The sequence below is a fragment of the Trachemys scripta genome, chromosome 2 (assembly GCF_013100865.1).
Source record: "Trachemys scripta elegans isolate TJP31775 chromosome 2, CAS_Tse_1.0, whole genome shotgun sequence".
Lineage (NCBI taxonomy): Eukaryota > Metazoa > Chordata > Testudines > Emydidae > Trachemys > Trachemys scripta.
In genome coordinates, this window is record NC_048299.1 from 194730731 (window position 1) to 194751732 (window position 21002).

General features: G+C 43.2%; 1 protein-coding gene across 2 annotated transcripts in view; it reads right to left on the minus strand.

The window, feature by feature from the left end:
• Position 1: 1 nt before the first annotated feature.
• The window catches only part of GNAL (G protein subunit alpha L), a 322167-nt gene continuing 301166 nt past the window's right edge, over positions 2 to 21002 (minus strand). For both annotated transcript variants that reach the window (XM_034762589.1, XM_034762590.1), the window contains exons 7-12: positions 15112 to 15185; positions 13187 to 13245; positions 12641 to 12761; positions 10525 to 10655; positions 8111 to 8178; positions 2 to 1698 (exon numbers count right to left, since the gene is read on the minus strand). In XM_034762589.1, coding sequence (XP_034618480.1) covers positions 1552 to 1698; positions 8111 to 8178; positions 10525 to 10655; positions 12641 to 12761; positions 13187 to 13245; positions 15112 to 15185 — 600 coding nt within the window. In that variant the 3' untranslated portion in view covers positions 2 to 1551. The remainder of the gene's footprint in view (positions 1699 to 8110; positions 8179 to 10524; positions 10656 to 12640; positions 12762 to 13186; positions 13246 to 15111; positions 15186 to 21002) is intronic.

The following is a 21002-nucleotide window of genomic DNA, read 5'->3' on the forward strand; positions in this document are numbered from 1 at the left end:
ATTTAAAATAAAACAATTTTCTAATGTCTCTTTATTAAAAGAGAAATAAAAATGTCATCTTGTAATTCTCTTAGGCCAGACACAAGGGTTTATACCTCCTCTCCCCACCACCCCCCTTCTTGCTATTTACTTGCACAATGAAAGCTGCTGTTGGTACAAAGATTGACGAGCTCTATATAATGGTGCTTTACACATTCACAATCGGCCTGTGCAATTGTGACGTACTATGAATGACCAAAGAATTACTAAACATATTTCTAAAGTTAAAGGAAAAAAATCCTTGATTCCCATTAAAACAACACCAGGTTGCAATTTGGACACTTGAATGAATTCCAATGTTTTAAAGCTGAGATTTCAAAAGAGAAAGGCATGTTGCTGCAACATCCGGTGACTGTAATACCTTACTTGAAAAGGTAAGTGGTTAATTTGCATAATTTATATTTTTTATACTAAAGAGCATTGTTTTTATATAAACCAGAAAAAAATCCCTAAACTCTACAGATAAAGTTCTTACCTTCAGTCTCTGCTGCAGGTAAGGTTGACATCAAGCTGTACAGCGCAATCAAAAACATACTTACATCTTAGCTCATTTTACAGGTACAGCCATAATCAAGGCACAAAGATCTTCTACAAGTATTTTTCTTCAATAAAGTTGTACAAAATAATATTACATTTTACAGTCTGTACAATATAATAAACCAGCAGTAAAACAAAAAAATATATATATAGGGAGAGGACTGTTGTCCAAGAATGATCTAAACTAAACGGATCATTTGTGGACAGCACAAATAACATAAGTGAGGGTGGTACATTTTCTGCCTAGATGCAACAGGCTGAAAAAGTAGCTATAATTCAAATGCCTGAGGTGTGTAGAGGCACTTAGCCCCAAAACCCCAGAAAAATTGCTTATCTTCACCATGCCTCTCATTATCTACTCTACTTCCTGTGCCAGTAACGGCTTAAAAGAGGAGGTCACTTTATCAGTTGACCTGCAACTCAGTAATGCTAAAAACTGTGACAGAGTAATAAATATTGTGGTGCTGCTACATTGTGTGTATACTTCCTCAACAGTATTTAATAACCTGATACAAAGTGCATTATTCTTTTATCAACCATCAAGTACTCTTAATATCATGTTAAAAAAGGGACCCACACAAGGTTAGGTATGACTTTAGTGTCATCCAGCTGACATACTAGTTTGAACTAACATAACCTGCTGGAAAAAATTTAGCAGGTTATGTTCAATTAGCAAAAACAAAACCCCAAAAACAAAACACACCTCTAAAGCAACAGAGGTAGCCAAAGGGCTTAGTGGAATGACAAAGAAGTGGCATATCAAAATAAAGCACACAAATAGTCCCAAAAAGCATGGTGGAAAAGAAACCCAAACTTGCTGCAAACCAGCTCAAAGGCTAAATAATTAAGGTAAACAACCTGAAAAGACTGACATTTCTGTAGTACTTTCTTCCACCCTGTGTGGCATAGTATAGAGAGAGAGCAAGAGAGTAAGGAGCTAAGTATTTAAAACCACAGGCTCCACGGTGATCCCAATCACAAGAGTTCATACTGGCGAAGATGCATTCTCTGAATGATGTCTCGACAATCATTGAACACTCTGCGGATGTTTTCTGTGTCCACTGCACATGTGAAATGTGGGTAGCAGTAATGCCTGCCATCTCCACTTGCTGTACTTATCCTCTGCAGAAAAGGAAGAGAACATATTGAAGACTGATTGCTCAGCGGTCTGTCAGCTCATTACAGGGGAATTACATCCCAAACACGTGCCCACTTGTAAGATTAGCTGTTTGGAGAGCAAGAGCCCAGTATTCAGCACTGCCAGTTTGACTATCCAAATGCAAATCCTGGATGTGCCTATGCCTTCCAAAGATATGCCTGTGTTTTCATACGATACACACTGAAGAACTGTATTAAGTAGGTTAGATTATAATCAAACATGCATATAAACACATTTAGCCCTTTAACAGGTCAGCTGCTGGCAAGCTAGTGAAAAAGCCCCCGTTTAAGTTGACTTTCAATTCTTACATACTCATGTTAAGAGGTTTTATAACCCAGGCCACTTCAACTGCTTTAGGCAGTAGCAGATTACATAGCCATTGAGGAGCCTTGCCTGTGGATCTAGAGGCGCTGTTCAGTGATTAGACATAGAAAACCCAAGGTTAGACAAAGAAAATGATATATAAGTGGGGGTCTGTGAAGACAGAGAGCAATGCCTGGGTATCTTTAAGCTACAATACCTTGCTCTTGCACTTCAGATGAAATTATATCAAAAAAAAATTTTTTTTAAAAAAGTGCTCCATTTCTTGCCCACAAGCCTAGGTAGCTTTGCATTCTCTGAAGAAGCAAATCATGGGATTCTAAGAGGGCTTGTTTTAACAGCCTTACTGACTGAGCATGTGAAAAATCTCATAGTTTATGAAGTTTTACATTATACAGATTCTTTGACTTGGACATTTATGTTTAGACATGCTAGAAACTACTATTTTTCAGCATCTATGTATATGTAAGATGGAACCTTTCACTTCTAGGTCAATAGTTCAAATTATTATTGTTAAGCACTAACCCTATGATCAGCCCCATATGAACACAGAGGAATCCTGGACTGGTTTTACAGCTTAGATGACTGAACTGGTCCGGTCTGATAGTTAATAGAACTCACTGCCAGCTAACAGCTGCAGTCAATACTGGTTGGTTTTATAGTATGGGCCATCTACTAGGTGCTAGACTACGACCAGCACAATTGGTACTCTGGTTGACACTCAGCAAGAGAGACCAAGGAGTGAATAGGCATGAAAACTAAGCTACACTTTTCCCCCTAAAAGTTACGTCTACAGAATATCAAAAGGCTAGTGGGGAAATTTGCATTCCCTGTGACATCTAGCAAGGGGAGTGGCTCACAATCCATCCCACTACCACTGCCCTTAGAGACCAAAATACTCCCCTGTTTTGCACTAGGAAACAAGAGACCCAGGAATGAGATCAGAAGGTAACACTAAAGAATAATCATTTCAACTCATGGTATATTTTAATGTTACTATATGCAAAATAATCATGCGCTCCCAGGAGACCTAATTAGTATTTCCAATTTATGAGTTGGGTAAACCAGGTAAAATATAAACAGAAAGTTTTAACAGAATATTAAGCACAGTATTATAAGGTTAAAATACCACTGAATACCCAGTATAACTGCATGAAGGGTATCTTGTAAGAGCTGCTATGTTATATATTATATGTACATACTCATATATAACCTGTACTGTTAATAACCAAATACTGCATTCTGTAATGCATCTGTCCCAGGAATTATTTTTCTTTTTTGGTGCCACCAAGTGGCAAAACTGTGAAATTTTGTTTTAAATCAGCAATGTAGCTCGTCTACATGAATATACAGTTTGCATCAAGCTGGGGTGTGAACACTAGCTTGCTGTGGAGTTGCTGTGTGCATCACACGTCACGTACAGCTTTATGATAATAACAAAGAACAGAACTCATCCCTCCTACTTCAAAAGCATGGGGCCCTGCTATTTGAGCGACAGAGAATCTCCATTAGCTGCTAGGAGTACAGTGTTCATCATACACAGCCAATTTCTGATTCCACCAAGCGAAGTACAAAGTAGCCAGTTCACCACAATGTTTTGATGATGCCCAGTTACATTTGAGACTCTACAGCAGCATGTTAAAATATGTGTTTTCAACATGTGGTCTTTTTCGTGCCCTGGCAGTTAAGCAACTGTATAATTTTAGGAGATTATCCATCTACTGAATGTTCAACTCCAAACTTATTCTGAGGAGTCATATTAGACTAATACTAAGAGAAGTGAGTGCCAACTCAAGGAAAAATACACACCTCTAGAATAACATTTAGCAGAAGAACCATTACTATACTAGAATACAAGAAAAATATTGAAGTTGGATCCCTATAATTATGAACAGGTCAAGATCACTAAGAACACAACAGATAGTTCTGAAAGGAGCTAAATATAGTATTCTTGGAATGCAGGTCAATATATTCAGACAGTAGCTGCTTCAAGTCCAAGAAAAAATTATTCAGATTTTTGTATAAAATAAAAACCAGAATAAACCCGATTTGCCCCGCTGCTGTTTCTGTAGGGCTGACCCATTGTACTGAAGTAAAACATCAGCAGTTGCAGAATCCTGTATACAAAACATCAATATTTGTTTTGGGAGAATTGTAAAGAATAGATGAATGCTGGGTTCAACATTGTGAGGAGGAAGGATAGTCTTGTGATTAAGCACAGGACTAGGAGCCTGGAGAGTTTCCTATGAAACTGAGACCCTGTGAAATAGGAGACACTGCCATGAACTAGACATGTGACGTGACCTGACCTGGCAGGAAAAAAAAAAAATTTGCTGAGGCAAAGAGCTGAATTGCCAGCCTTGTCTTGGTGAGCCACACAAACAGCTCTTCCTGCCATACCTAGCTAATGCTTTCATAAATTGGAAACCAATGGCGTAGTTTTCACAGGTACTGAATGCCTGCAACTTGAAGTCAAGGGGGCTTTCAGATAGTTAGCACTTCTGAAAATGTGAGAGTGAGAAAATGAAATGCCTACCTTCTGATACTTTTTAGCAATATTAGTCAGAGGTGTGTTTAAATATAAACACCTTTTCTTAACTAGTCTGTGTTAAACCTGTGTTTAATTAAGACAATCATCTGAAATAGAATTGGTGGCTGCAGTCTGGGTCAGCAGAGGGAGAGTTTTGAGAGTTGCAGCGTGCCAGGTACAGTTACAGAGGGCTATAAGACGACACGACTTTCACAGGATACCAAAGCACCATTCCTAAAGCGTGTTGTGTAGCAGTAGCAGGGGGCTGATGTACCAGACCCGTGAACATGACTATAGGCTACCAAAATTACAATAAAGAATGGGTAAGTAATAAAGGCAGATTTTCCAGGAAATGTACCAGAGCAGAACAAGAAAAAAAATACAGACCATAAAGAATTGGAAAGAAAAATGTAACAAAGGTAGTGAGATGAAAAACTCCTTCACTTTTTGAAGCATAAAATGTCCAAGGTTTCTCTTTCTAATTTGCTTCAGAACAGTATTTAAAATGTAAAGTAAAATAACTACTTCAGTCTTACTCGCCTGTTGCCATTGGCAGTGGCACAGTGCAATGCCTTAGGAATATTTTTACTAGAAAACTTTCACTTCAGCCGGCTGATATTTTAAATATCCACATAAGTGTCTGGATTCCCCCATTTTCTTTTAGACTGAATAATGGAAAGAACAGATGTGTGAAAATTATCTGCCATGAACTCAAGATGAGATTCTGTGCAGTGCTTCCACGGGGAGGGGAAGTTTAGGCTCACGTTAGCACCCTTGAAATCCTGGGTAGCTCCAGGTATAACCCGCCCTGGGGGCCTGTCTAAATTAAGGAAGCTACTCAGGCCTGCCAGGAATCTCTGCAGCACCATGTGCTCTGCTCCCACCCCAAAACACTCCTGCCCCAGGCACAACCATTACTTCAAGACTTGTCAGGTGGACCTCAGAAGGCAGCCTTAAAGCTGTCTTCAGATGTGGCTAAACAGGGGGAATCCTCCTTTGGCCAGAGAGGGGACATTTAGGCCCCCTTCATGCTGTTCTGGCTCTTTTATGCCAGGTAAAGGGGCCAAAGCTGGGACGAGAATCTCACACTTCAGCCACTTGACTGGGGTGCTGAAGCTGATGTATGGGTCACATGACAGAGGGGACTGAAACCTTATGTAAGAGCAAAATCTGTGCTTGGCTGGGGGAACAAATATTTGATAAAGGGCTCTTCGATCTAGCAGACAGAGGTCTAACACCGTTGTATGGCTGGGAGTTGAAGCTAGACAAATTCAGACTGGAGATAAGGGGCTGCGTGTTTTTGGGTATGGTCTAACCTCACCACCCTTTCCACCAGTTGCAAGTGGGGCATACTCCCAGCTGTTCACATCTGGCCAGAGCATCTGGAATCTTAGCTCCAAGCCCTTCCCGATGGGCCCCTCAGGGGAGATGGGGGCATCAGGTATGGGAGTGACTCAGGGGGTCAGGCCATCAAGCGACTCTCAGGCCATCAAGGTTTACAAAATGGTTCCTGAGCCCCAAGATGTTGAGAACCAGTGGACTAATGATCACAGTGATCCCCTCTGGCCTTGGAATCTATGAATCTCTCTCACCAGCTGAACATCTCAAGTTGCAGTGGGGGAGGTTTAGGTTGGATATTAGGAAAAACTTTTTCACTAGGAGGGTGGTGAAGCACTGGAATGGGTTACCTAGGGAGGTGGTGGAATCTCCTTCCTTAGAGGTTTTTAAGGTCAGGCTTGACAAAGCCCTGGCTGGGATGATTTAGTTGGGGATTGTCCCGCTTTGAGCAGGGGGTTGGACTAGATGACCTCCTGAGGTCCCTTCCAACCCTGATATTCTAGGATTCCATGATCACTAAGAAAACAGAAGAACTGCAAGAGGGGCCTACCCGCCTGATACACGGGCTGGGCCTTAACACTCACTAGAAGTGATTCAGGAGAGAGAATGTGTAGGTGTTTGTTGTTTTATCCCCAGATCTGTAACTCTTGTGTGCTTTCAGAGTAAAAGTTACTGTGTTTTCTGAAACTCCTGTGCAAGTCTGTTCCTTACTTTACCTGCCAGGTGTCCCCGAAGAGTTAAACTATAATGCAGAGTGCTGCTGGAGGGGACTTTGGTGGGGGAGCATGCATATTTGACTGGAGAACCCAGAGAACTGGTTTCAGGGGCCTAGGGCAGCTAGACTGTGGGTCCCACATCTCAGGTAACGGGGCCCAGATGGGAGGTCTGCACCTGGGAGGAGGGAGCCTCGGAGGCCCAGAGTTAGAAACAAGTCACTTGTCGCTGCCCAGACCCAGCTGGCTTGGAAGCATGTGGGATCCAAAGGTTTGATCCAATTACAACAGACTGTTGACTGTCTACTAGGGGGATTCAGACAGGTCTATAACTAGGGCCCTATCAAATTCATGGTCCATTTTGGTCAATTTCACAGTCATAGGATTTTAAAAATCATAAATTTCATTATTTCAGCTATTTAAATCTAAAACTTCACAGTATTGTAATTGTGGGGTCCTGACCCAAAATGGAGTTGTGGGGAGGCTACAAGGTTATTGTAGGGGGGGTTGCAGTACTGCTACCCTTACTTCTGCACTGCTATACTAGCACTGCCTTCAGAGCTGGGCAGCTGGAGAGCAGCAGCTGCTGGCCGGGAGCCCAGCTCTGAAGGCAGAGCCACCACCACCAGCAGCAGCGCAGAAGGAAAAATGACATGGTATGGTATGGTATTGCCCTCCTTATTTCTGCGCTGGACCCTGAGTCAGCAGCCGCCACTCTTTGGCCACCCCTTCAGAGTTAGGCGCCTGGCCAACAGCCACCACTCTCTGGCTGCCTAGTTCTGAAATCAGCACAGAAGTAAGTGTGGCAATACCGCAACCCCCTAACATAAACTTGTGACCCCCAATTTGATAAATACTGGTCTCCCCTGTGAAATCTGTATAGTATAGGGTAAAAGCACACAAAAGACCAGATTTCACGGTCCATGACAGTTTTCATTGTCGTGAATTTGGTAGAGCCCTATCTATAACAAACCTAAGCATAGGAGCTGACCTCAATAACGGATTGTGAACTCCATATGGGCCACGCAGCCAGCACAGAGATGTGAATGAAATCTGCTATGCAACAAGAATAAGCTTTTATAGATAAATAAATCCTCAAAATAAATCACATAAATTAGAAGTGGAAGTGGTCCGTATTACTGTGGCCATGTGCACAATGGAGAACGAAAGGAAAGAGGAAGGCAGTCTGGGTCCACAGTAGACTAAGTACCAGACTGGGTTTCAGGAGACTATTCCTGGTTCTGCCAATGACTCACTATGTGTCACTTGGCATCTTTGTGCCTTAGTTTCACCATTTATAAAATGGGCTTCACCTTTTTTCAGTGCTGTGAAATGTATGGCTGAAAAAAGCTATGAAAGAGCTAAGCATTTTTTCCCCACCCGATTTTTGCAAAATGTGACCATATTGTCAAGTGTGTTTAATGAGAGTAACCTCCATGATACGACTAGATATAGGTTTTCAAAATTACTCACTAAAAACTCATCCCGGATAAAGAACTTGGCTCTTGTGACTTTGGGATCTTCTCCAGCATCTGGTGTTGCTGTTTAATTAAAAATAAATTGTATCAGATAAATTAAATAAAAGAGAGCTATTTTGCGATATTTAATAACAGATGGAATAAATAAGAGATAGTTCTTTGCTATAGGAATTAAAAAACAATATACCTACATTACATTCACAATTGGTTCTTCCAAAACGAAAAAACACTTTAAACCAGCTTTTCTCAAACTGGGATCTGGTCCACAAGGGCACTCCAGTTGGTCTGTGGGCCCTGCTGATCAACTTCTCCCCCACCCTCCCAGCACCTCCTGCACGCCGGGGAACAGCTGTTCCGTGGCATGCAGGAAGCGCTGGTAGGGAGGAGGAGGAGCGGGGACACGGCACGCTCGGGGGCGGAATCATGTCCAGGGCCACCAGCCCTGCTGATCAACTGCTCCCCGTCCCTTCCAGTGCCTCCTGCATGCTGCGGAACAGCTGTTCCCCAGTGTGCAGCAGGCGCTGGGAGGGAGGGGGAGAAGCGGGGACAAGGTGCGCTTGGGGGAAGGGGTGGAAAGAGGCACGGAAGAGGAGGGGCAAGGATGGAGCGGGGGCGGGAAGAGGTGGGGCCTTAGGGGAAGAGGTGGAGTGAGGGCAGGGCCTGGGACTGAGCGGGAGGCTTGGGGGTCCACAAATTTTTTAAAATCAAAATGCGGGTCCTCAGGTTGCTAAAGTTTGAGAACCGCTGCTTTAACCCATCTTAAATAAACAAACTTCTATTTCACAGCTTGTTATGGGCAACAGCTCCTTGGATAAATTGGGAACATTGCTGACGGCAGTATCATTGGTCATACAAACCACTAGAACGGACTGTAGACTCTGCAAATGCTTACTCACATTGATCACTTTATTCACATGGATCAGCGTTTGGGTTTCACTTGGTACATATGCTGATTTGAAAAAAGGCCTCAAGTGTGTAACACAATGAAGCTACTACATAGAGTAATTTGGCTTTACAAATAATAATAAGATTTTACCTTTCTTTAAAAGTAAACTTGTTCTCTTTTTTTAAAACAATGTAAATATTTTTCACACTAGCAACTATTTATAATTAGAAAATATTTCAATGTAAAGTACATTTTCTTAACAACCCCTAGCATTTAGTAACAGGAAAACACTGAAATGTGAAAATAGCAATTCAGTTAGTTAAACATTCTGTTGCTTTCATAGCTGTTGACAAAGTTTTGATGCTGAAGACCATTTATTATATAAGTTAGGTCCTACTTGAAATGCAGGCTGATTGTCAAATAATTGTGGCTGAGATGCGGACAAGACACGGAAAATGGTAGAAAAGTAATAATGGACCTTTATTAATTGTGGTAATTTGGAAAACCCAGAGAAGACCTATTTGTTTAAGAAAAATTTGCTAGAACAATATAAACACTTAAATATTATGTTATGCCTGCTATTTTTTTAACCAGACATTTTGCTACAACTATATTAGAGTCATTAATCATAGAGTATTTTTTAATCATAGAATATTGGGGTTGGAAGGGACCTCAGGATGTCATCTAGTCCAACCCCCTGCTCAAAGCAGGACCAATCCCCAGACAGATTTTTGCCCCAGATCCTTAAATGGCCCCCTCAAGGATTGAACTCACAACCCTGGGTTTAGCAGGCCAATGCATGTGTGGCTGACACCGGGAGCCTGCCCTCCCGCCCTCGGGGATGACAGCCAGAGCCCTGCCACTGTCAGATGGATAAATGGGAAAAAAAAAAGTGTGTGTTGCAAATCTCAAAATGTAAGAAAAATTGTGAACTGTGCAAAGTAAGTTAATTAAAATAAAAACTGCAGTGGAAGTTTAACATTACGGGATCCGCAATTTCCGCAATATAGCAAATTAAGTAGTACATAAGCTGTTTTTTCATCCCCAAGTTAACAGGGTACTTAAGCATATGCTTAACTATGCATGTGAGGATTCTTCACTGACTCAATGGAACTACTTATGTGCTTAAGTATCTTGCTGAATTGGGGCCATATTGGTCAATTTTTTAATGTTCTTGTTCAGTACAGGAAATTCATTCCTCTTGATCACGTCAACTCTATTTGTTTTGGGTACAGAATTCATTTTATCCTGAAATAAGCAATGAATTGAAGAAAGAAGCTTGGTATAATTTGCTTCATTCCATCCCATCCTACCATAATTTTGTACGTAACTAAGATACCTGATCAGATGCTTACAAATAAAATAGGGCAAAGACCTTTCCCAAGTTAAGTTTTCCCTTTGAGTGTGTACATGCATGTCTCCTATCTTTTCACAGTGGTGTATCATCATTTTGATTGAAAGAATCTGCGTGCTTTGTAGTACTTGTGAGAACAAGGATTATCCCAACAGTTATGAAATCTTACCATCATCAGGTACAGTGTAACGCACATATTCAGGAAAGTAATCTTCAATTTTTGATTTCCCTGCCAAGACCTTTTCAGCTAGCATATCCTGTTTGTTCAAGAACAAAATGATAGAAATGGTCCGTAACCACCTGTGAAGAACAAACCAGATGTTGATGCCAACTCTAACACATCCATTGGACAACCATTTCATAAAGGAAATCTTTAATGGCCTATTCCTATTTTGTGTGGTCTGTGAGGCACTTTTAACCAAGTTTAATAAAAAAAACAACCAAGCTAAACTAATATTTCAGTTATCTTGAATTCACATCCATACTGGTTGATATATCAATAGCGTTTAAAATATATTGTTTTATAGATTAACCCTCTGCTACCAAATCACTAACCTTAGGCACTAGAGCATTAACATTTTCTAAAAATGTCACAGTAAAAACTTAATACTAGTGCTCCTTAACATGTAAAGATGTGCTTGGTTCTACTAAAGCAACAGAGAAATATTGGAGGTTACTTATCTGTCTTGTACATTTTTCATACAAATTGCTGTATCTGAACTGACCAACTGATCATCCAAACCAGAATCCTACTTCTGACAGTGGCCTATATGGTTCCTGATGAGTCAGGGGAAGTAAATCCTATTCTGCCATAATAATGCACCGGACTATTATTGTGACACTACACCACTAGGATTTGTGCTAAAAATTCTTCCTGACCTAGCCTGACAATCACCTCACACCCAGGAGCATAAAGATAGATAGATCAAGTCTTGTAACTTCTCATGATCTTACGTTGCATTTCATTTTTACTTATTATCAATTAGAAATCTATTCAAATTGCTAGCTAGTTACTATATCTATCATTTACAGAGACTGCAACATTAGTGTAATCTAAAAGAATGCTACAATTAAATTAGATAGAGAAACTGTGGTAGCTGTTAAAATATCTAATTATACGCTTATCATACAATACAACCTTATAACTTCACACTTTAGTAAATGGCAAACTCCAAATTTCATACACTAATCTCCCTACAGATTTTGGAGTTGCTTAAAATGATGCCCTGCAAGATTTTGTGGTTGTATTAGGGATGGGAACAAGAAATGTGACATCATGCTGTCAGCTGGACCTATCATGAAGCCCCATGTCATGCGCTAACCTTGACCCAAACAGTGGCTAAAGTTCTTAAACAGGGCTACTTGCTTATAACTGGGTGCAGTCCCACTGGACTTGTTTTCAGGGGACGACTCTTAGGAGAGCCGCTGCCTGTATGCTCTTGTGGTATTGAGACTGGTGCCGTGAACGTGCATGAAGTTGGTTGCTGCTACTGCTACCATACTGCTGTGATGAGAGGACATCCTCAGTGTATCTGCTCCCACCTGAGGGGGAGATGGAGCTGAAATATGAGAACATCCTGATCTTCCCCACTCAAACATAGCGATGGCAGAATTGGGTTTCACTTGCTTGCTTAGTTTAACACTACAGAAATACAGAAGTGGTGGCAGCTCTTGAGACCTGGCTGCTGACCTTTCCAAAGCCCTTGTCACTCCCTGCCTGAATCTGTATGCTTCTGGTGGGCCATCTGGCCTGTTGGCTTCTTGTTCAATTCTATGATCCTGTTAGAATACCGAGAAACTGACGTAGTCTTGTCTCTGCAGCAGCAGCAGCAGCAATGTACTGTAAGTACAATAGCCCTGTTCCAGGGCCATAGATGGTGTTGAGGAGGGGTTAGTGCAGTTGGTGGTGCTTCAAGATTGGTTACCAGGGAACATTCTGGTCCTGTCTTGACATTTTCTAAACAAAAAAAATCTAAATACTTAGCAATGGGGCCTGCTCATTAGTGAGGTATCACTGTATGCACTGAAGTACATGTTCATTGGCAACTTAAAGTGGCAAAGTTCTTTTCAATCGGTAAGGAAAGATATTTTATTTGAAATTTCTATAAGTTGCTACAGAGATATTAATAATAACAGATAGAAAAAGTACTTGACTGAGCCTTTAAAATTATTAGCTAATGTTTAAGTAATTAATGCTTGAACAAAGCTTAGAAAAATGTAAGTGCTAAATACTAATTTAATTATTACTGACTACATTAATGCTCCAGTAAGAGATTTATTTTTACCTATTGTTCCAGATGCTTTTGAAGAGATCCAGGGATTCCCGTAGTCTGTTTGTGTTATTGTCTTCCCTTATTACCATGTTGTAGCTGCTACAGGCCACAACAAAGATTATAGCAGTGACATCTTGGTGGAACACACAAAAGAAAAAAATAAAGAGAACAGAATGTTTCATTTACTCCAAACAAGCTCAACATTGTCATATTTTAATGCAGCCACACAAAGGCTCCACACAACTCCGTCTGCAGTGTGTACTCTAATTTATGTTGGAAGAAATTATATGTGATGTTGGGTTCCTTTATTAATGTCACATGGTGATGTGCAGTTTCAATCTATGTTCAAATGAGACTGTTTTGCTGTAAACACCTCATTTGGTGAGAGAATCGTAAGAGAAGATGTAGTTAACTGCTAAAATAATACAAAATACACAGATGTTTTTTGAAAAAAGAGACCGGCTTATTTAAATTTAGTGTAAAACAAAATTCTAAGAGCAGTACAGAAATTCTCCCAGCAGAGAATAGATTCAAGCTAAAAATGTGGTGCAGACTTACCATTAAAACATTGGATCCATTTTCTTCTTTCGTCTCTCTGGCCACCTACATCAAACATGCTGTTAAAAAGCCATAGGATGTTATATCATTTGTGTGCACTAGGAAAATCACATGAAGCATGCAGGGTTAGGGTTCAGTCTGACAGATCCAAGGGCAATAGCAAAGAAATACTGCCTGAAGGGGAAGAGTTCCTGAAACTGTGTGGCCATGTCATGCAGACATAACAATTCTATCTTCCCTGCTCTGTTGGGAGAATTCCACTGAATTTCTACAGAAACACACTTTTCCTGCAGGATAAATGGATTTTTAAGTCTTTAGGACAGGGGTCTCAAACTCAATTTACCTTAGGGCCAGTGCCTCAATCCTCAAATCCTCCCAGCGGGCCATTGTCACTCATGCCGCCCAGAACCCAACCCCCAAAAACTCTACCCCCCTCCTGCCTAAGGCTCTGGGACAGAGTTTGGATTGGGGAGGTCTGGGATAGATATTGGGGTGCAGGCTCTGGGAGGGAGTTTGGGTGCAGAAGGGATGAGAGATTGGGCTCTGGGAGGGAGTTTGGGTGGGGGAGGGTTGGGTGCAGGCTCTGGAATGGAGTTTGGGGGCTAAAATGTGTGTTGGGAGGGGATGCAGGCTCTGGGAGGGAGTTTGGAGGCTGGGGGGTGTGTGGGGATGGGGTGCAGGCTCTGGGAGGGGATTGGGGGCGTGGCGCTTATCTGGGGCTCCAAGGCGGGGTGGGCCGGGGGGGCCTCTGCACGCTTCTGCCCCCAGGCACCGCTCCCACAGCTTCCCATTGGCCACAGGGGCGCTTGGGGTGGGGGCAGCACGCGGAGGCACAGCCCCACCCCTGGGCCGCAGGGAGGGGCCGGCAGCCACTGGAGCAAGCAGGCAGACACAGCTCAGCTCCACTGTGCTGCTGGGGCCCCTGTAGGGGAATGTGGGGCCAAGGGAGCGATCCGGCCCCAAAACTGCTGGAGCCCCAGGAGCCACATTGGGGAGGCTCATGGGTCACAGATCGCCCGCGGGCCGGGAGTTTTGAGACCCCTGCTTTAGAACTATATGTGGCTGAGGTTTTGTGTGAGACCCTTTTATAGGTTTGGCATCAAAATGTTTGGATCTACCGTGCTCTAACAGGCACAAGTTTTAGAATATTTCCAACACTCAGTGGGGAAGTTAAAATTCAGAGGCACAATACTGATAAAATATTTTGGTTAAAAATAATAACTACAAGCAGCCTGATGAGGCATATGAAAAAAAGTGTGTGTTTTAATAGGGAAACAATATAAAACAGTGGTGGGCAACCTGCGGGGCACATGCGGCCCATTAGGGTAATCTGATTGCGGGCCGCGAGACATTTTGCTGATGTTGACTGTCTGCAGGCACGGCCCCCTGCAGCTCCCAGTGGCCGTGGTTCACCGTTCCTGGCCAATTGGAGCCGCGGGAAGTGGCGGCCTCGTGGCCAGCAGTCAGATTACCCTGATGGGCTGCATGCGGCCCACGGGCTCCAGGTTGCCCACAACTGATATAAAACCTCAAAATCCATAGATTACAGCTCTTCAGAACAAGAAGAGACTTATTTCTTTGGGCCCAATTCTTCAAACGCTTACTGATGCAAATATTCCCAATGAAGTCTGCATTGACTCCAAAGAAAGTAAAGAAAGTACTGTGTAAATTGACAAGATTACATAAACATTATGAAATGAAATAATAAGCAACATCCACCACAGATAGAAAGACACTAGGGGACACTACTACAGTTTTCAGCTCTCTTTTCTTTCTGAGTAAAAGCCAATTACATTGTGTCCTATAAAGACAAAAAGGTCGGAAGACCTACAATAGCTATAATACAAAAGGTGTGAGGTAGGGACATCTGAATCAAGTGGTTCAAAGTAAGTACAATAACCATAAATTATTGCTAATACACTTACTGAAAATTTACTTTATCTACTTGAAATCTTGTTTCAAAAATCCCTGATGTCAAAACTCTGCATCTTAATAGATCCTGGAAATAAGAAAATAGACACAGATGAATGACATTTTTACCCCCTTATTTTGATTTGAAAAGCATGGACTACTCCTTTAGATGAAAATCCTTGATGTTCATTTTAATTAAAGTAAAATCTGTCTTGTTTATAAGCATTTACCTGCAAATTCACACAATCAGTATACAAATAAAATAACATAGCTAGATCTTGACTTTGTAGAAGCAGTGGGATGTCAGATGTTTTCGTCCACTAAACACATATTGAAGTCTGTTACTGATGATTGTATAAAGTTGCACATGTGAGATGGATAATGTATTTTAAATTATATAAAAAGTTTAAAATGTTAGGTTGCAAAGTCAAGCACTCACAAGTTAGGAAATGCCATATTTACAGTTGCTTATGCAACCTTAATTCTGCCCCCCTTATGCCCTGAATGAGATGAGTCCTAGGGAAAAATAGTATGTGATCATGTAATTAAAGATTGTATCATAATTAACAAGGGTGCAGAATTAAGGTCATATGCACAGCTGCAAACCTGGCATTTCCTAACTTTTGAATACTACTTAACTTTAAAACAAATAATATTCTTAACATAGTTTTTAATGTAATTTCCTAGGGTTTTTTTTAAAGGAAAAATATTTTAAAATTCTACTGTGTGCAAGAGAAATTAACTCACCTTGCGCAGTAACTGAGGTTCTTCGAGATGTGGATCCCTATGGGTACTCCACTTCAGGTGACGGTGCGATCCGGCACCGTTGATTGGAGATTTTTGGTAGCAGTACCTGGTCAGGCCGCATGTGTGTCTTGCGGCCATTGGATTCTCGGTCAGCGTGTGCATGGCCCACACCCGTTGGTTCCTTCTCTACTGTGGACTCCTCATAGCGAACTCCAAAGTAGAGGGGAGGAAGGTGGGTAGTGGAGCATCCACATCTTGAAGAACCTCAGTTACTGCACAAGGTGAGTAACCTTCTCTTCTTCGAGTGTTGTCCGTGTGGGTGCTCCACTTCAGGTGAATGTAGAGCAGTACCCATTATGGTCGGAGGGGGGAGGGGGGAGACTTGGAGTTATGTGAATGGTAGAAGTAGAGAGGACTGTGAGGCCTAGTGTGGCATCTGCCCTAGAGTCTTGAGTGATGGCATAGTGGTTAGCAAAGGTATGCTCTGATGCCCAAGTGGCAGTTTTGCAAATTTCCGCAATGGGTACATTGTCTAGGAATGCCATGCATGTTGCCATGGCCCTAGTAGAATGATATCTAATCCCAGTAGGGAATTGTATGTCGTGTGTTTGATAACACAGACGGATGCAATTGGATATTCAGTTGGAAAGGCATTGTATGGATATAGCAGCACCTTCGGATCAATCTGTCGTCGAAACGAACAGTCTCAGGGATTTACGAAAAGGTTTTGATCTGTTTAAGTAGAAGGATATAGCCCTCCTAACATCCAGGGTGTGCAATGAAGCGTCTAGTAGGTTTTGTGCGGTTTAGGGTAGAATGCAGGGAGATGAATAGGTTGGTTGATATGGAAGGTAGACGCTAGTTTTGGGAGGAATTTGGGATGGGGTTGAAATGTGACCTTATCTTTGACAAAGACCACGTAGGGTGGATTGGCCATCAGTGCACTAATCTTGCTAACCCTTCTAGTGGATGTGATGGCCACTAAGAATGCCACCTCCATTGACATGTGTTGTAAGGAGCAGGTGGCTAGTGGTTCGAATACGGGTATCATGAGTCCCTTGAGGACTAAGTTCAGATCCCACGTGGATGTGGGAGAGTGTACTTTGGGGTAAAGGTTCTGGAGCCCAGCTAAGAAATGTTTTATGATTGGATGTGTAAATGTCGAGAATCCATCAATCTTGTCACGGAAAGTGTTAATTGCCGAGAGATGGACTTTGATAGAGCTTAGGGATAGGCCTGAGTTCTTGAGCTCTAGAAAATAGTCTAGCACCATGGGTAGGGGCGTAGTGCAGGGAGTGAGGTGTTTGTCAAGACTCCATGTGGAAAAGCGTTTCCATTTTTGTAGGTAGGTCTTCCATGTGGACTCACGTCTGTTGTTCATTAACACGTGTTTGACTTGTTCTGAACAGGTTAACTTGTATAAATGGAACCATGGTGCAGCCACACCTTCAGATGGAGCTTCTCCAGTTGTGGATGGATGATGTGGCCATGACAGGAGGGGGGATCTGTGGAGGACAAACTGACATGTGCAGAAGGTAAGGGTACCAGGTCTGTCTGGGCCATGCTGGAGCAACCATGATGATCCTGGCCTTGTCATCCCTGATTTTGCGTAGGACTCTGTGTATCAGAGGTATGGGGGGGAATGCCTACGTGAGTGTCTTGTCCCAATTGATTAGGAAAGCATCCCCCAGAGATCAGGGACCGAGTCCCGCCTTGGACAGAACAGTGGGCACTTGTGGTTTTGCACTGTGGCAAATAGATCGACAGAGGGGAATCCCCGTTGGTAGAAGATCTGTTGTAAGACTGTATGGTTTGAGTCCTACTCGTGCTCCTGCGGAAAGTGTCTGCTTAGTGTGTCAGATGTGGTATTTAGACATCCCGGGAGATAGGAAGCTGAGATGTCAATGTGGTGTCTCCTGGCCTCGGAGCAGACAGAGTGGGACCGAGCCCCCCCTTGTCTGTTGAAGTAAAACATGCACACTACATTGTTTGTCATCACCCTTATAGATTCATTTCTTATGAGAGACAGGAAATGAAGGCAGGCTCTCTCACCACTCTGAGTTCCAGTAACTTTATGTATAGGTGTGTCTTGGATGGTGAACACCTGCCTTGTACTGTGTGGTGATTCTGGTATGCCCCCCAGCCCAGTAGGGAGGCCCCTGTTGTGATCATGATCGATGGTGGTGTTTGTTGGAAGGGAATACCTGCACACAGGTTTTCGGGTTTGGTCCACCACTGTAGGGATTCTAGGACTTTGGGAGGTGACGTAATGAGCTTCTTCAGGCTGTATTTGGTGGGTCTGTACACCAAACTCAGCCAGCCTTGGAGAAACTGCATATGTAGTCTGGCATGCTTTACCACGAATGTGGTGGCAGCCATGTGTCCTAATAGTTGTAAGCAGGTCCTCGCCTCAATTCGCGGACATATGGAGATGTTGTCTACCAGGTGTTTTATAGCCAGATATCTGATATGGGATGAAAAGCTCTGGCTTGAACTGAGTCAAGGTGTGCCCCGATGAAGTCTAACTGCTGTGTGGGTACTAATGTTGACTTCTGCACGTTCAGTTGAAATCCCAGTTTTTGGAAGAGATGGGTGGTGAGTTGTGTGCTTGTTTCTGTCTCTGTGAAAGTGCGTCCTTTGAGGAGGCAATTATCCAGGTATGGAAAAATTATGATCCCTTGTTTGCATTGATATGCCACAACTACTGCAAGGGTTTTGGAGAAGACTCTCAGTGAGGTGGACAGTACGAATGGGAGCACTCTGTATTGCAAATGATCGTGTCCCGTGAATCGGAGGAATCATCTGTGAGCTGGGTGTATAGTGAAGTTAAAGTATGTATCTTGTAGGTCGAGGGCTGAAAACCAGTCCCCTTGGTCCAGTGCTGGGATTATTGTGCCTAAAATGACCATCTTGAATTTTTGGAAGCGTGCGAATTTGTTGAGTTTTCTGAGGTCTAGCATTGGGCGCCACCCCCCACTTTTCTTCTGAGTCAGGAAATAGTGTGAATAAAATCCCTTCCCACTGTATTGTGTTGGTACTGGTTCCATGGCACCCAGCTGGAGGAGACGATTTACCTCCAGTCTCAGAAGGTGCTTGTGAGAGGGGTCCCTGAAGAGAGACAGGGTAGTGGGGCAAGAAGTAAAGGGGATGGAATAGCCCGATTGTACTATTTCTAAGACCCAACGGTCTTGAGTGATGTGCTTCCATGCTAGGTAAAAATGTCGCAGGCTGTGGCCAAATGGGCAGATAGGTGCTGGTGTCATGGGGAGGTCATTCAAACCCTCGACCAAATCTTCAAAACTGCCGTTTGTTTTCAGTGGGTTGCGGTGCTGATTGCTGTGGCTGTACCTGCCGGCACCGAGGTGGTCTGTTCCTTTGTCTGCCCGAGTCATATGGTCTGGGTTGAGGGCAGGTATATGGATGATCCCTAGGTCATTGGTAGGGCTGGTATCATTTCCTCTTCTGAGGTGGAGTGTGTATGCCAAGGATGCGTAAGGTCGCATGTGAGTCCTTCACAGTGTGTAGAACTTCATCTGTTTTGGCGGAGAATAGTTTGTCCTTATCAAAAGGTAGATCCTAACTTCAATTGCAGCTCCTTGGGTACACCCGAAGACGAGGGCCAGGAAGCTCTACACATGACGATAGCCACTGCAGTGATACGGGCAACTGTATCGGCCATATCCAGGGCTGCTTGTAAGACAGTTCTCGAGACCAGCTGTCCTTCAACAAGTATGGTCTTGAGTTGTGTGTTCTTGTCCTCAGGGAGGTCAGTGGTAAATTTGAAGAGTATGGCATAATTATTGTGATCATATTTTCCAGGAGAGCGCTGTAAGTGGCAATACGAAATTGCAAGGTGGAAGAGGTGTATAACTTGAGGCCCAAGAGGTCCAGGCGTTTGTGGTCTTTATCCTGGGGTGTTGACCTGTGTTGTGTTTGTTTGTCCCTATAAGCTGCAGCTTCCACCACGAGAGAATTTGGTTGCGGGTAGGAAAAAAGAAAATCCATGCCTTCTGCAGGCACATAATACTCTTTTGCACGTTGGGGGGGCAGTGGCTGGTATCTCCATACTGTTGCCATACTGTCTCCGCCAGCTCTAGGATCGCCTCATTTATGGGGATGGCGAATTTTGCAGTAGAGGATGGCTGTAGTATCTTCAGCATCATGTGCTGATTCTCCTGGACCTCCTCTAGGGGATTGTCCTGGCTAATGCCTATTTTTTTTAAAAATTCCTGGAATTGCTTGAAATCATCTGCCAGCATTGGAGGAGGCAGCATGATGGCCTCGTTGGGGGGAAGAGGACAAGTTATATGCGGGCGACAAGTACTCGGTGCCTGTTTCCTCCTGTGGTTCTTTGGTCGTCTCTTCTGGGGCCACCAATATTGTAGATAGCAGAGATGTTGGTGGAGAGCATCATTCTCCCCTGGGTGATGAAGAGGTTCATATGTAGTGGGCCTTGTATGCCATCCATGGATCCCACAGCAGCCACTGCATGGGAAAACCCATGGGAGGGCACATCCAAGACTGTCCATACCATGGGTAAGGTGGTTGCATGAGATAGTCCTTTGTTTTAGTGAGTCCTCTGTTCCCTTTCTATGAAGTATGGGGGAGTGGTGTGGGGAGAAGACTCCTTTGTCCTGCTCCTCATTCTTGCTGTCGGTGAACATCGACAGTGCTGTGGGAGACGTGGGTTGAGTAATAATCGGTGAGCCGTCGGTGCTGAGGAGAGGAGATTGTGGCACGGAAGTCACAGTAATGTCCTTTTAAGACATTAAGAATGTCTGTGGTGGTTAAGAATTGCTGTGGTGCCGGTGGTTGTGGTGGACTTTTGGTCACCCTTGTCAGATCTTGGTTGGAGCGACTGCTCCATAAGGATCATTATAAGGTGGAGTTCCCAGTCACGACAGGCTTGTTACAGTGAGTGCATTTAGATGGTATGTGTGCTTCACCAAGGCACCTCACGCACTGAGAGTGCCCGTCGGACCTTGGCATCACTTTGTGGCAGGAGCCACATCTCTTGAAGCCAGGGGAGCCTGGCATTTCTAAGGAAAGTTCGTGTCCCTGAGGGAGACGCGAACAAGGGGAGAAATGAAATTTTTTTTTTTTTTTTTTTACTATTAGCAACTATCTAACTATACTAAAACTGGGAATATATCTAACA